The sequence below is a fragment of the Thunnus albacares genome, chromosome 7, assembly GCF_914725855.1.
Source record: "Thunnus albacares chromosome 7, fThuAlb1.1, whole genome shotgun sequence".
NCBI classification, from domain to species: Eukaryota; Metazoa; Chordata; class Actinopteri; order Scombriformes; family Scombridae; genus Thunnus; species Thunnus albacares.
In genome coordinates, this window is record NC_058112.1 from 14,948,231 (window position 1) to 14,964,446 (window position 16,216).

A 16,216-nucleotide genomic window follows, 5' to 3' on the forward strand; every position below is an offset into this window, starting at 1 on the left:
ATCAGGAAGAAATGATAAAGAATCATGATTATTTTTTCAAAAGCAAACTGGGACTTAGAGAGTGATCTAAAATCCTGCCTGCAGGTGATCATCTAACAGCTGGGATGTAGCCCTGAAATGTTTTGAGTGAGGTCACATGTGCAACAGAGGTCAGTGCAAAACTAGGCCCACTTTTCCACCATAAAAAAGTGTCTTTAAAGTCTTTTAAGGTCAACCTCCACACAAGCTGAATTTGAGAGATCAATGCAAGAAATGCAGAAACTTTAAAATTATTATGTTTTATCAGTATTTTTTTCTGATATATGAGACAAGTAACACTTTACTTTAAGTCCCCCTAGTAAGCAGAATATAAACATTTAATAAATGGTTTGTAGTAGACAAATACATGAATAAACACTTATATATGCGTACAACTTCATTATTGTGTGTCATAAGCCATTTATTAACTGTTTATACTGCTTATAACTGCTATATAGGGGGACTTAAAGTAATGTAAAGACATATGCAGTAATTTGAGACCTTCACCTGTGCACTGCAGGCTGTTAGTTCTTGATTTTATAAACATGCAATGTTTGAACGTTAAAGTGTTAAACTGAAGAATCTATAAGACTGATGTCAAATTAATTGCTCAGTGTGAGTCACACTCTGCTGCAGGATGTTTCAAAGCTGTTAGTCTTGGCATACTTGTGGTTTTCTATCCATAATCACCATGCTCACACTGATGCACATACATTTTACACACATATGCAAATTACACCCTTGACAAATAATAGCCGCGATGTATGGTGACAAATGATCTCATACCACATAACTACATTATCATTTTTTATTTGTTTAGTGCTTACTGTGTGGTCCTCTTACTAAAAAGGCTTTTAGCTTAGGTCATACCAATTTGCTTTATGAGTAACACAATTATATGCACTCAAATACTAATGTGCAACCATTTGTTTAAGTTTTCTCAGCCTAATGCTTGTGATCTAATGTCATCATTTTTACATGGTTGGTTGAAAATTTCAAAGATTTTTTTATTGGTGAAGTTGCATGTGGCTTCTCTCTTCCTTTTTTGTATTTTCCTTTTGTTTGGTGAATATTACAACATTTCTTTGAGTTGACTGATTCAATTATGGCACATGGGGATGCAAATCATTAATATTTACTGCTACTGCAAGCTCTGTCAGTAATAATAACCACAATCCCTGCATGCAGTTAGTGTGTAGTTGAAGTGTAAGCTAATGGTAGAGCATGCATACATTGTTCAGACACTGTGACAGTGTAAAACAATATGTCTTGCCTTCAGATGGTATCAGCGTTGGGGGTTTGCTGCCTCCCTGGTTGTACTCCCTGTCTGATGGTCTTCCATTCTGACTCAGGCTGTTACTGGGGAAAGCAGCCACCTGATTGATTTTGACACGCAGCTCACGTGCACTGGATGTGGAGGACTCAGCAAGCGGTGCCTCGGGGCCAGAGGTGGCCAGGGTTGTTGACCTGATGTTAGAGCTTACTATGGAGATGGGCTGAGCACTGGGGGAAGGGACTTCCTCCACATTGTGAAGTATCTTAGCTCGTAAGCTGGAGTCACCATTAGAAGCTGGATTTGGCTTTGTGGATCCTGGACTGGCGCTAGGCATAACACTTGGGAGGATCCCATGGATGACTTTGTTTGGTCTTGTTGTCATTGGGATCGGTGATAGTTGACCGGCTGTTTGTGGCCTCAGATCAGACGTGATCCTGCTGTTTGGGCTCATTGTGAAGCCTTCAGGGAGAGCGTGAAGGCGAGGGAAGGGACCAGCTTCCAGGCTGTTAGAGGTCTTGGGATCCAGACTTATAGTTTTCATCGTGCTGGGACTGAACTCTGTCTCCCCTGGGGAGTGACTCACTTCAGCTGTTACAGGCCGAGAAGTAGGTAGCATGTCAGTGTGAGAGTCTTGGATGATGTCTATGGTAGTCGTGCTGATTTGAGGAGGATCAACGTGTGTTTTGGTCTTTGGGCTTGGCTTTGGTTGCACTGCTTGTTTTGGTCTTTGAGCAGGTGTTGCTCCTGGCTGGAGTGTAGGTGTGGTTGGTGGTCTGTGTCTGGGAGGAGGCCATCGTTTGGATGTTTTGTTGGATTCTGTGCCAGGGATTTGATCAGATACAGATTTGAGGCTGAGATTAGGTATTTGGGCAGGCCGAGGAACTTTTAGCCCATTATTGGTTTGCGGTGTTTGGTTTGGTTTAGGCTTCACATTCGGTTTAGTCTTCTGGCCTGTCACAAGCTTTGGGGGGTTTTGGTTAAAATTGGGCAGTTGGCCAGGTTTAGGCTTTTGGTTAATTTTAGGGATTTTCTTGCTGGATTCAGGCTTTTGATCAGCGAGTGTGTTATCACGATCAGGTGTAAGCTTTTGTCCAGGCGTTGAGTCTTGGATAGATTTGGGTTTATTTGATGGCTTTTGATCAAAATGTTCCATTAATTCAGTCACAGACTTTTGGTTAGGTTTTGTCGTATGGCTAATTGTTTGACTTCTTCCAGATTCAGGCTCTTGAACAGGTGTGAAATCTTGGTTTGATATAGACCTTTGATCAGGTTTTGTTTTTTCTTCGCTTCTCGACTTAATGTCAGGTTTTTGTTCTTGGTCAGTCTTGTTGGTTTTAAAAGGATGAAAAGGTTTTTTCTTAGGTTTGGAGTTTTGATTAAATACTGAGATTTCATCAGATTCAGGCTCTTTGTCAGAGCTGGTTGTGTTGACAGTTGCAGGTCTTTGATCAGATGGAGGTCTCTGAACAGGAGGATTTGGTTTTTGATGACCATTTTGCTTTTGGATCGGTAACTGGCTTTGATCAGTTATTTGATTGTTTTCCAGATTTTGATCAGTTGTCCTGTCTTGAACATGTTTGGGTTTTTGGTCGTTTTCCAGATTTTGATCAATTGTCCTGTCTTGAACACGTTTGGGTTTTTGGTCATTTTCCAGATTTTGATCAGTTGTCCTGTCTTGGACACGTTTGAGTTTTTGATCGGTTTCCAGATTTTGATCAGTTGTCCTGTCTTGAACATGTTTTGGTATTTGATTTTTTTCCAGATTTTGATCAGTTGTCCTGTCTTGATCAAGTTTGGGTTTTTGGTCGTTTTCCAGATATTGATCAGTTGTCCTGTCTTGATCAAGTTTGGGTTTTTGGTCGTTTTCCAGATATTGATCAGTTGTCCTGTCTTGGACACGTTTGAGTTTTTGGTCATTTTCCAGATTTTGATCAGTTGTCCTGTCTTGAACACGTTTGGGTTTTTGGTCATTTTCCAGATTTTGATCAGTTGTCCTGTCTTGATCATGTTTGGGTTTTTGGTCGTTTTCCAGATTTTGAACAGTTGTCCTGTCTTGAACACGTTTGGGTTTTTGGTGATTTTCCAGATTTTGATCAGTTGTCCTGTCTTGAATATGTTTAGGTTTTTGGTCGTTTTCCAGATTTTGATCAGTTGTCCTGTCTTGAACACGTTTGGGTTGTTGGTTGTTTTCCAGATTTTGATCAGTTGTCCTGTCTTGAACACGTGTGGGTTTTTGGTCGTTTTCCAGATTTTGATTAGTTGTCCTGTCTTCATCAAGTTTGGGTTTTTGGTCATTTTCCAGATATTGATCAGTTGTCCTGTCTTGAACACGTTTGGGTTTTTGGTCATTTTCCAGATTTTGATCAGTTGTCCTGTCTTGAATATGTTTAGGTTTTTGGTCGTTTTCCAGATTTTGATCAGTTGTCCTGTCTGGAATACGTTTGGGTTGCTGGTCGTTTTCCAGATTGTGATCAGTCGTCCTGTCTTGGACATGTTTGGATTTTTTGTCATTTTCCAGATTTTGATCAGTTGTCCTGTCTTGAACATGTGCAGGTTTTTGGTTGTTTTCCAGATTTTGATCAGTTGTCCTGTCTTGGACATGTTTGGGGTTTTGGTCATTTTCCAGATTTTGATCAGTTGTCCTGTCTTGAATATGTTTAGGTTTTTGGTCATTTTCCAGATTTTGATCAGTTGTCCTGTCTTGAACATGTTTGGGTTTTTGGTCATTTTCCAGATTGTGATCAGTTGTCCTGTCTTGAATACGTTTGGGTTTTTGGTCATTTTCCAGATTTTGATCAGTTGTCCTGTCTTGAATATGTTTAGGTTTTTGGTCGTTTTCCAGATTTTGATCAGGTGTCCTGTCTTGGACACGTTTGGGTTTTTGGTTGTTTTCCAGATATTGATCAGTTGTCCTGTCTTGAACACGTTTGAGTTTTTGGTTGTTTTCCAGATTTTGATTAGATGTCCTGTCTTGATCATGTTTGGGTTTTTGGTCGTTTTCCAGATTTTGATCAGTTGTCCTGTCTTGGACTCGTTTGGGTTTTTGGTCATTTTCTAGATTTTGATCAGTTGTTCTGTCTTGGACACGTTGGGGTTGTTGGTTGTTTTCCAGATTTTGATCAGTTGTCCTGTCTTGACTATGTTTTGATTCTGGATTGTTCTCCAGATTTTGATCATTTGTCCTGTCTTGAACACGTTTGGGTTTTTGGTCGTTTTCCAGATTTTGATTAGCTGTCCTGTCTTGACCATGTTTAGGTGGTGGATCAGTGGGTAAACTATCAGATCTTTGGTCAGGTTTCGAAACCTGGACTTGTTTAGAGTCTTTGCCAGGTTTAGATGTCTGGTCAGGTGTGGGTTTATGCGGAGAAGGTTTATGCTTTTGGTCATGTTTTGTTTTTCTGTCAGGCAAAGGGGCTTGGTCCAGTTTACGGTCATACTTTGAACTTTTTTGCTTTTGGTCTGCTACAGGCTTAACTCCAGTTTTATGTTTTTCGCCAGGCTTTGGTGATCGGCCTGGTAGAGGTTTGACGACAGTCTTAGTGTTTGAGCTGATATTCTTTTTGGATGGCCAACGGCTGCGATCTGCAGCTCCAGGGAATGTAGTTGTGTGTAAGTTCTGATGAGGATTAGCAGTGGTTGAAGTTGCTGTAGTTGAGCTTACTTCATTCTGAGAGCTAGCACCACCACTAGGTATCTTTGTGGCTGTTGCTGCTGGCCTGCTGGTCCTAAAGGCAGACTCTGCGTCATGGTGTTTAGCAATACCAGCTGTCCAAAGGTCTGTGTTTGAGGATGGTATTCTATAAGCAGTTATTGTCGTCTCTTCATTGAAATCTGTGATAAAATGCGAAGTGGAACTGGTCAAAGGAGGAGATGGAAGAGATGACGTTATGGTTATAGCTTCGTCTGAGTCCATGGAGTCAGGCCTTTGAGTTAAGCTAATGATAGATCGAGGAGTCGGACTGATTGAAACAAAGTCTGTGCCCTTGATTGCTTTGATAGATGCTGATTCTCCATCACTGTCTCTCTGAACACTCTGGACTGTTTTTTCTTCTTCTGTTCTGATCTCCTTTCCCTTCTCCCTGTCCTCCTCCACCTCGCCCTCTTTTATAGTCCCCTCTTTTTCTGCACGGCCGATGCTTTCAGTCTGCTTTGGTTTCTCATTATTTCGCTCCGCTTTTATTCTCTTTTCCATTTCCTTTTTCCTCTCCTCCCTGTGCTGCTCTTGCTCCCTATTTGTATGCCCATCATGGTCCCCTGACATCTTTATTCGATCATGGCCCCTGTCTTCTTCAGTTCGGGTCTTTTTCTCTGTTGCCTTTGTTTTATCTCGCCAAATGTGATGGTCACTTTCTTCTGTTTTCTGCTTACTTTTTACATTAGTTGTAATCTTCCTCTCTTTTCCATTCTCCAAGTTATCCTCTTGATCTCCCTTTGAATTCCCTTTTCCACCTTTTCCTTTATCTCTGTCTGGCTCTTTGTTGTCCTCTCCTTTTGCCCCCTCTGCCTGAGTTTTTCCATCTTTTTCTGCCGCTTCTTTTAGAGTTTTTTTTTTCTCATTTTCTTTTGTGGGTCCTTTATCGCTCTCTCTTTCTGCTCCCCATTTCTCTCTCTCTTTCTCTTCCAAAGTCGTTCTTTTTTCTAAGTCAGAGTCACCGTCTCCCTCCATAGTCTTTTCCGCTTTAACCCTGTCCATCCCACACTCTTTTTTTAAATCTCTGTCATTCTCTTGTATTCTCTCAGGATTTCTCTCATTCATCCAGCTCCTCTCATCCTTATGTTCATGCTTGCCCTCAATCAGCATTTCATACTCTCTCTCTCCTTGTCTCCCACACGCTCTCTCACTTTGGCTTACTTTACAATCTGCACACATCTTCCTCAGTTGGTCCACATTATCCTTCAGCTTTTGCAGATCCTTCATGATCTTCTCCAGCTCTCTTAGTTGCTTTGGCAAATGGACAGTCAGCGGCGGCAGATTGAATAGGTAGGGGCACGTGCTCTCATCCTGCCCCGGTCTGCACGGCACAGCAGGTCTCAGAGTTGCAGCGCAGGGCCCAAATCCTTTATCCCCCAGGAGGACTCCTTCACCAGCGTCCGCTGTGGTCCAAGAGAGGTTCAAGAAGGCCAGCAGGGTCCCACATATGCACAGTGCTGTTAACCTCATCGCGTCCTGAGAGTGAAGAGTAATGGGAGAGGAGGGGGCGATTGTAAAATAGACCCACCTCAATTTGTGAAGTGCAGTGACAGTGAGAGGAGGAGGTAAGTTGGGAGGGAGAAAAGAAGGGAGGGGGAAGTGATGGTGCTCTTCAGTGGAAAGTGAGTCTGCGAGAGAAGTGGAGAGCAAGAAGCTTTGAGAGGGAGACAGGTGAAAAAAAACTGGGAGAGGGAGAAAAGGATTATGTGGATGTAGTCACAGTAGATGGTCTGTATGAGATAGTGGATGAGGATCAGAAAGCGTGAGGAAATAGTAAAATATTTCTACTTCATAACATAAGCAGAATTAGCCGTAACCAAAGTAGAGATTCAGAAAGTGTGTGTCTTATTGTAATCCTGTTGTTACATTCCATTTTGTCCTCACTGTAATCACATCACCTAATGAAGACCATTTGCAATGCATTCTCCCTCCATGCTGTAATAATAAGTGTATCAGGGCCTTGAATATGCATGTGTGTCACAGTTGCATTGGCAGGCGCGTCCCAAGCTTCCTCTCAGTGGGTGCACAAACATGTGAGTGACAGATGCAACAGGTCAAAATATGTATTTGAAGGAAAATACTGGCTCCTGGGCTGGAGCCAGGGGTTTGTTGTAGATTTGTAAGGACATATTTCATTTTACTGTAAGCTGTGTGGTTTAGTTCAGCTCCTGAGTAATGAAAGTCAGGAATGTCGGATTTATCCAAGAGGGCTGCTTGATTCAAACACTATGCCAGGGGAAAGACATTTCTCATGTACTATTGACTTTATTCGGACAGTACTAATCTGCAACAAGTGTCGGGAATTGGTGAGGCAATCGCTGGGTGGAGAAGCGAAGCTCACTGCACACAGACTGTAGGTTCATCTAAGCTAATTCATCATGTCTACATATAAGTACGAAAAAAAAGAAAGAGAGAAAACACAGTCACATGAACTAAATGAGGCATCTGCTTGGCAGGGAGTTTAGATAATGAGGCTGTAGTTTCTCAGACCCGGCGTGTAAATGTCAGTCCCACCACAGGATATGAGTGATAGCATGCAATGCTTTTTTTTTGATGTGTCAGAAATTTGTCCATGTTAATGCTTGTTAGACCACTTAAATTTTCTTATTTTTAGACAGTAGTGAAACTTGACCCTTGTGCAGTTTGTTCTGGCTGGTTTGTTCTGACTCAACTAAGCTGGAGAGATTTCTCAGCTGTCCTTTAATAATGACAAAGGAAACCATTTGTTTTGCAGGAGGACTGTGGGAAGCATCAGGTTAGAAGTGAAAAATTAGTTCAGACGAAAGAAAAAGGTTTTATATAGAACAGAATTTACCTGTAAGTTCATAGTTACGTCTAGAGAGATGGCATCTTGCAAAGTCATATAAAGGTGGTAGTTATCTATCTAAACCTGCTGCACTAAATATGACTTGACATTTCAATCCGAACCCATCCTCCTTCTATGCTGATGCAGCTTATGAGCTCATTTGACATTTGACAGCTGTTGGCAGGATAAAAGCCAGGAGTATCCTTTGACCTTTCACAATCACTTCAGTGCTTCAACACTTACTCTGGGAAATAGTGTGAGAGAAATGTTTACACTCTCAAGAGACTTCTGTCTGAACACTAGGCCGTATTGATTGATTATCATAGAGACACATCTTACCAACACAGCCAAACCTAAATCTCAGACACTTGCTGCTTCACTACAGAAGACTAACCTGATGCACTGGCTGCATGAGAAACGATAATCGTTACAGCTTTAATGCAGTTGATTAAGGTTAATAAGGTCAATTCATTTGATAGCAGCTAATCTAAATGGCTTCGTTCTGCTCTCTACAGCTGCAGAGCACAGCTAGGAACTTATTATTCCCAATAATACCCACACTCTTGGCTTTACCCATTTATGGACAACAGCTTTTTTTTTTCTCCTCAGGGTGCCCTCTTGGGAAACAGTGTTTTGAATTCCCCCAGTGAGCTGGCTTGGCCCACTCTCTATCCTGGATTGTGTAAACACTGCTGGTTTTTTCCGTACAGACTAGAACAAACATCTGACCATCAGTCCAGCTTTGCTGCCTGCGCTTCCTGGCAGACCACTTCATCTCCATCCACTTTGGGCAGAGGAGACACTGTCGTCGGTCGTGTCTGTTATGTGCATAAGTGTCCCATTTCCAACTGAACTGGAGTGAACCCAATGTCTGTCGTAGTCTGCACTTAAGTCTGGCTGCCTGAAGGTTTAAACCTACCTGGACAATAATATTCGTCTGACTCACTGTTTGCATGCTGAGAACAAATAAACATATTCATCTAGCGAAACAGTCATATGATACATTATCTGCCTCAATCCTGTGGATCAGTGTGTATCACTTTAATATTAAAGTATCACTCCTCATCTCCCCTTTCTCTGTCACACACACACACACACACACACACACACACACACACACACACACACACTCATATTCACATTCATATCCACATGATTTGCCTGTTGCCAATTCCTTAATTCTTCAGTAACTGATACATTCCTTTGCCATGTGTGAGAATGTTTTTCATCGCACAACGACTGATAGTGATTCGTAAAAATGAAACAACTAAATGTTCCTCACATCTGGGCTGGATTTCCTACAGCTAGCCAACACCAGATAGCGTCAGGACAAATTGTTTCTGTTCCAAAACCCTGGACTTCATTAAGACATTGTTTGAGATTTATATTTAAGAATTCTTGTCCTGATGAAGGATATGGAAAGCGGGCGTAACGTGGGAACAGGTTATCTGCTGCTGTCACTTTCTGCCCAATGGGACAAGTGTGTCTTGCAGTGACCTGTCTGCACAGACCTTTGTCACAAAGGCATTCAAGTGCAGCCGTTTGGTTTTTACATTATTCTGTGCATTCTGTGTATTTCCCAGCTGTGGTTAATAGAAACCATGCATAATACACACTGGATGAATGAGACGTGAATGCACAGAAAGGTGTGACTGAGTGCATCTCGATACTCGATATGTTTGTTGGCCCTTTCTCTCGTCTGTACCAATTCTTTAATAATATTTAGCAGAGTCTTCCAGAGGCTGGTAAAAGTAATTAGATTGGAATCAGAGCTTGTTTTTCTTATCCAGAAGTAAAAGTAGAAATACAACACTGTGAAAATACTTCATTACAAATAAGTCCTGCATTGAAAATGTTACTTAAAGTCCCCCTTCACTCAAAAAACATGTTTTACGTGTTTTTCCCTCACTTGGATGTTTGAGCTTCGCTGTGCGGAATGATGTTTGTGCAGAGTTTGTTTTCACATTCTTCTGCTGAAAGAGGAAAGTTTCTCTGAGCTCACCTTAAATCTGAGTTTAAGGGGCGGGCCTACGAGCAGGATTCGTCACATTACAACTAGCTTGGAGACAATTGTGGTCCAATATACAACTTATACAAGAGTGTGTGTGTGTATGTGTATGTGTATGTGTGTGTGTGTGTGTGTGTGTGTGTGTGTGTGTGTGTGTGTGTGTGGACTTTTTACATATTGTGTCCTCAGTTAAACTTTTGAAAACATATTAATTAATTCTGGATTACTCAATGAGGGAGAAGTTGTAGATGGAGGATTTTAATGAGATAATTGAACTTTTTTTGTGGAAAAATCATATCAGACACATAATAGCATAGAGCAGGCTTGGCTACTGTAATGCTGTCCTATCTGGTTTACCTAAAAAAAAAAAAGTCATAAATCAGCTCCAGCTGATGCAGAACTCTGCGGCCTGAGTGCTGACAAGGACCAGAAGGAGAGAACACATTACACCATAATTTTAAAGTCCTTACACTGGTTGCCTGGCAGTTTCCGTACTGATTTTTTTTTTTTAAATATGTATTTTCAAAGCACAAATAAAGGAAAAACTGGTACAGGCCTGAATGCTTGACCCCTACAGTCAGGGAATCTGGTGGCTCTGTTATGCTGTGGGCAGAATTTTGCTGACATGCTTTGGGTCCACTTGTCCCCTTAGAGGGAAGGGTCACTGCAAATCAATGACAATGGGCACGAGGGGTCACTGAATAGTTTAATGAGTATGAAAATGATGTGAATCACATGCTATGGCCCTCACAGTCACCAGACCTCAACCCAACACCTATGGGAGACTTTGGACTGACTTAGAGTATCTTTTTGAAGAATGGTGTTCATCCCTCCAGAAGAGTTTGGATACTTGTAGAATCAATGTCAAGGCTCATTGAAGCCTTTCTGGCGGCACGTGGTGACCCAACACCTTACTATGACTCCTTATGTTGGTTTTTCCTTTAATTTGTCACCCGTTTGTATGTCTCACCAGTACAGCCCCTCAGGTCCTCAGGCATGAGTCTGTAAGTTGTTCCAAAGTGCAGGACTGAAACCTTCGGTGAAGCAGCTTTTACCTTTTATGCTCCGAGTCGCTGGAACAATCTGATGAGGATCTGAGAGCAGCTAGAAGTGTTGAAAACTTAAAATGTAAACTTAAAACCTACTGAACCTCTTAGCCTGGCTTTTGATTAAGAAAGAAAGACGGTTTATAGACATTATTTACTTTATTTTATTCACTTAGTTTAGTGTGTTTATGTTGTAACATGTTATTCTAATTTATTTTAGCTATTATTTTATTACTATATATATTTTTATCTCTCATTGATTTTATTTGTCTGTTTTGTTTTGTCTTTTTAATCTATTTTATCTATTTTTTAGTCTAGCTTTTATTTAACTCTGTTCTCTATCATTATTATTATTATTATTATTATAACTTCAGCTTGTAAATCTATTTTATTGTATTTCATTGTCATCATTTTTATTGTTGTTTTGTCTTTTTAATCTATTTTATCTAGTTTTTTAATCTAGTTTTTATTTCACTCTATTTCACAAGTACTGTTATTATAGTTTTTAGATCTATTTTATTATATTTTCATCATTTGTATTTTCTTGCGTGTATTGGTCTCAAATTGTTTTTGTTTTTTTGTTTTGTTTTTACAGTCTACACTCTGCAAAGGTGCTATACAAATAAAGGTTTATTGATTAATTGATTGAGTATTTTTATAAATTGTGTCTGGAGGGGATCTTTAACTAAATGTTACAATTGTCAACAAAATGTACTTAGTATGGTATAAAAAGTAAAGTAAAGTATCAATAGTAAAAGTACTCAATGAAGAAAACTGGCACCTGTGAGTGTTATAATATTAAATAAATTATTGGATTATTTTTATAGATACATTAATGTGTAACTTGCATTTTACTATTGTAGAAAGTTGAGGTGGAGCAAATTTTAACAGTTTTATATACTGTTAGTTACTTTATCTGTTTTATATTTTATTTATCCATAATAATGTATAGTATTTCCTAAGATTATCTGGTTTTGTATGTAAAATCTTAATCTGCAAAGTAACTTGAAACTAAAGCTGTCAAATAAAAAAAGTGAAGTAAAAAATACAATATTTCCCTCTGAGTATAAATCAGTATCAAACTCAAATATGAAAGTAAAGTATTAGTACCTCAGATTTACAGTACTTGAGTAAATGTATCACCACTGCTGAAGCTATAAAGGATTTTTCTCTTTGTGCTGCCTCATGTTACGTTAGCCAAAAATAACCTTTATTATCCTGTAAACTGTATCTTCATCTCTATGGCAACTGTTTAAGTGTTGGTGCTCAGTTTAACATTTAACCAATGAACAATGTCGGTCAAAAGAAATAAACAAATCCCATTTTAGAGTAAGCTAATGTCACCACTAATGAACACTGTGTACACTACTTTTCCAATCTCTCTGGCAGATACAACAAGAGTAGCATGTAAATGGGTGTCGACTGAGAGAGAGGACCATTTGACAGAATGGTTAGAGGAGATGTAATTTTCCACATCTGTGCAGGATTTGTTTCTGTTTTCTATCATAACAAGAAGACAACTTTCATCAAATATTAATACGTTATGAAACATAAGCATTTAGGCATTGTGTTCAAATTTTAATCACATAATGTTGACATTATATGAGTAATAGCACTGATATCCTGGATGTAATAAAACCAGGGACTAAGAATTGTTGTGCAATAGAAGTAAATAAACTTTCAACCAACACCTCCCAACATCTGCTCAGGAGCGCTCATAGCACAGCTGTGTGAATCAGTGGATGTGATGATTTTGAGTGAAAATGCACTTTGCTGCATTTCCTTCACATCACTGCCACCTTGTGACATTTTTAAGAAATGTCTCAAAATTTCAGATTCACATTTAAGACTTAAGTGTATACTTTATATAACTTGTCACATATGGAAATTGGACAGTATTTCCTCACAAGCATTGTGCATTGTTTCAAATCTTATGAATAACTAAACTAGTTTAAAAGTATTTTTATTACTATTAGAAATTATATACTATAACACTATAAGCATGAGGACACAAATGTTTCAGTGTATACAAAAACCTTTGTGATATAACTATTTTCAGTAGAATACATCATACATGTTATAAAAGGGTTTTAGAACATATTCTTATTAAATTATGCACTTATTATTAAATAAATTAACTTTCTATTGAAATTTTAAGCTTGTTTTGCGTGTCAACATTTCAAAACTGAGTCATCAAAACCATGAAATTACTGTTTTCACCAGCTTACTTTACCTTTATTGTTAGTGGCAGTAACCATTCACCTGCATGTAGCGACGCAGCACCTGAACGTCTTCTCAGATCCATAATCTTCATGTTTGTCTGTAAAGTTTTGTTGTTGTTGTTGTTGTTGATGTTGTTGATGTACTGGATGTTTTACAGATTGACAAATTTGTCATTTTGTGATTTTGAAGTTCTTGTACTGGAGGTGATGTTGTTACATTTTTTGCAGGACCCCAGTCTAAAATCTCATCTAGGACACTAACATAGTCAGAGCCGACCCAGTAATGAGCTTCAATGATTTCTAACAACCGAAATCAGAGGTTTAATATAAATCCATCTTTTAATTAACTCCATCTTTGAATATATTGTTTGGTCACAATAATTAAGAATTATAATAATTATATAATATAGTGTAATAGATAATTATATGTATTATATTTTAACATTATAATGATTAATAACAATTGTACAACATTTCCACTTTTTTCCTCCGTATTTGGGAACTGAAACAGGCAGATGAGCCCAGCAGAGTAAAACGTACAACACATCACAGTATCAGCTGTAATCTTACTCAGTGGAGAGCAAAGAAAAAGAAGCAAAGAATCTCTTTATTAGTCAAGTATACAAACATACAAAGAATGTGTAACAAACGCAACATAGAAGAATAAAAACAGAACAAGAGTAAGGTCATAATAATAATATTGAAATAAACAAAGTAGCCGAGTACTAAGATTAAATTTAAAATTTAAAATCTATTTACACAAAAGAATACTAATAGTTTTGAAATTGGATATAAAACTTGAAATGAAATATTGACTGTACAAAGTAAACATGGACTGTGCTGCAGACAAAGAAATTAAGTAATGATATATATGAAGGTGACAAGCGCAAAAAATTAAATGTGACATGTGCAATAAATAATTAAATGATATAACAGGGGAGCTTTATTGAAGCAAGTATACAACAAGTTTACAGCATCTTGTGTGTACAATTTGAGTCTACAATCACAAACACACCAGAGAGACTAAAGGTTGTAAAAACGAACAAACAAACAAAAGTTAAGTAAATATCTTGTAAAGCTTACAGTGGTTATAGGTTTTAAAAGCTTTTTTGTTTGTACAATCACATATTGAAGAAATGTGTTGTTTGATATAGACAGTCAGCTCTGAGAAGTTTGGCTTTTTGCTGAAGTATTTGGACTGGTGAATATAAAATTTGGTCAAAATAGTAATAAAAATATCTGCGAACAGAGATTCCTTTCATATTCAGTGAATCCAAACAGCATATTTTTTCCAAAGTAATAAAACGTGAGGATAGATATGATCAGCAATAAACTGTTACAATTTACTCCACAGTTGTTTTGTATGCGGGTACAACTTACATCAATGTCTTTCTGAGTTTCTGCAAATAATGATAAGTTGGATAAAAACCAGTGAAGCATTTTAAAGGATCTCTTTGACTTTGTTAGTCAAAAACAACAACAACAAAAAACCTTATGGTGCAATAACCAAACTCTTTTCCAACAAATATCTCCAACAAATGTGGACCAGTATGATAAGGCAGAGGGTGTATACTCATGATGTCTTATTGATCGATTGCCTTATTTTTATTCTTAGTCAGAAATGAAAAACAAGTGTTCACAACCGTTGTTTCAGTTGCATCTAACGGTGGAGGCTTATTGATTTGCCTTAAAACCTTTAAAAAGTGAAATAATACAGCATCAAAGACAACTGAGAAATCCTTTGGAGAAACAGTGTTGAATAAATTCAACATAATTATAGAGTTGACTATGCTGGTTGGATAACTGACTTAACAATAACATATTATTACTAACCACGGTTGAAAAAAATAGATTCATTTTTATACAGAATATCTTTATTGCTCCAGATAAAAAAAAACCCTGTGAGGAGTGAAGTGATGCCTGTAAATTAAACACCATGGCAGTAGCATTTCTTTATGAAATGAAGAAAGTTTGAAGGGATTATTATTATAATTCTATATTATAAGTGCATAACAACATGACTGTTGCTGTTACAGAAACTACCAGCTGCTTCCATTTGAAACGGTAAAGATTGATGGTTATAGTTTTTATAATCCACAAAGTTTATTGTACAGTAGCAACAACCTGATGTTGATTGCAGTGCAAGGACAACAACGCGGTGGAGTCGGCATGTACGGTGCAGACAATGTGGTGTTTACAGCTGTGTTACTTATAACATATTAGTAGCGGTCATTTATTAACCACCATCTCGTCCCACGTCTTTGTTTAAAGAACAACTTTGAAATCATCAACCATCTGCAGGTTTATAACAGACAAAAGGTGTATTCAGCTTGTCACACAACCCACAACAGGGAAAGGCACGTTAATTAACCATGTGTCTGTGAAAACAACACATTACGATGTAGAATCAATAAATTTGCCAACATATGTCTGATCATGAAATGATTGTATGTTCTTTTAATGTACAACTTTCCAAACTGACAAGGAAGAATAACTTCAGACTTGTAACAGCTGTAGGTTTAATGCTAATATAACTACTATATAATATAATATAATATAATATAATATAATATAATATAATATAATATAATATAATATAATATAATATAATATAATATAATATAATATAATATAATATAATATAATATAATCACCAACCAACTAGTGCAGTACTTCTTCTTGTCAGGGGTGGATTTAGTGATTTGGGGGCCCAGACAAACGCAGTCTTGCTTTATTTTCACCCTCTTTCTAACTGGGAATGTTGGTATTGGCAGTGGTAGAAGAAGTACTCACACTTTTTTCTTAAGTAAAACTATTGATACTATTAATACTTCACAGTAAAAATACTGTGAAACTAAAAGCATTCAAATTTTTACTTAAAAGTGAAGAGTGAAAGAGAGGACTTATCAGCACAATGTACTTAAATTTACTTAATGTCTGTTCAAGGTTGAGCTTTTAATTCTTAAATAATTATATAAAAGCATAACCAGTAACATTTATCTGTCAGGTAAATGTAAGTTAGTGATACAGTGTTTTCCTCTGAAGTAGAAGTATACATTTGCATATTTTAAAGTGCTTTTAGGGCTTTTGGTAAGTTATTTTGGGGTACAATCAGTGGTGGCTGGTCAATAGAGGGCGCTACGATCCCA

The 16,216-nt window shown here is 38.0% G+C and overlaps 1 protein-coding gene and 1 long non-coding RNA gene across 3 annotated transcripts in view; one reads left to right on the forward strand and one right to left on the reverse strand.

Annotated features, from left to right (window-relative positions):
* LOC122986233 (microtubule-associated protein futsch-like) overlaps positions 1-6,558 on the reverse strand; it is an 8,044-nt gene extending 1,486 nt beyond the window's left edge. The window contains exons 1-2 of one of the 2 annotated variants that reach the window (XM_044357391.1): positions 3,302-6,558; positions 1,292-2,869 (exon numbers count right to left, since the gene is read on the reverse strand). In XM_044357391.1, coding sequence (XP_044213326.1) covers positions 1,292-2,869; positions 3,302-6,455 — 4,732 coding nt within the window. In that variant the 5' untranslated portion in view covers positions 6,456-6,558. Of the gene's footprint in view, positions 1-1,291 lie in introns of both variants that reach the window. The other variant, XM_044357390.1, reaches the window with a different exon arrangement.
* Positions 1-8,782, forward strand: part of LOC122986252 — a 12,503-nt gene extending 3,721 nt beyond the window's left edge. Inside the window, exon 2 of the long non-coding RNA XR_006404270.1 lies at positions 8,401-8,782. This is a non-coding gene — a long non-coding RNA (uncharacterized LOC122986252). The remainder of the gene's footprint in view (positions 1-8,400) is intronic.
* Positions 8,783-16,216: the final 7,434 nt, after the last annotated feature.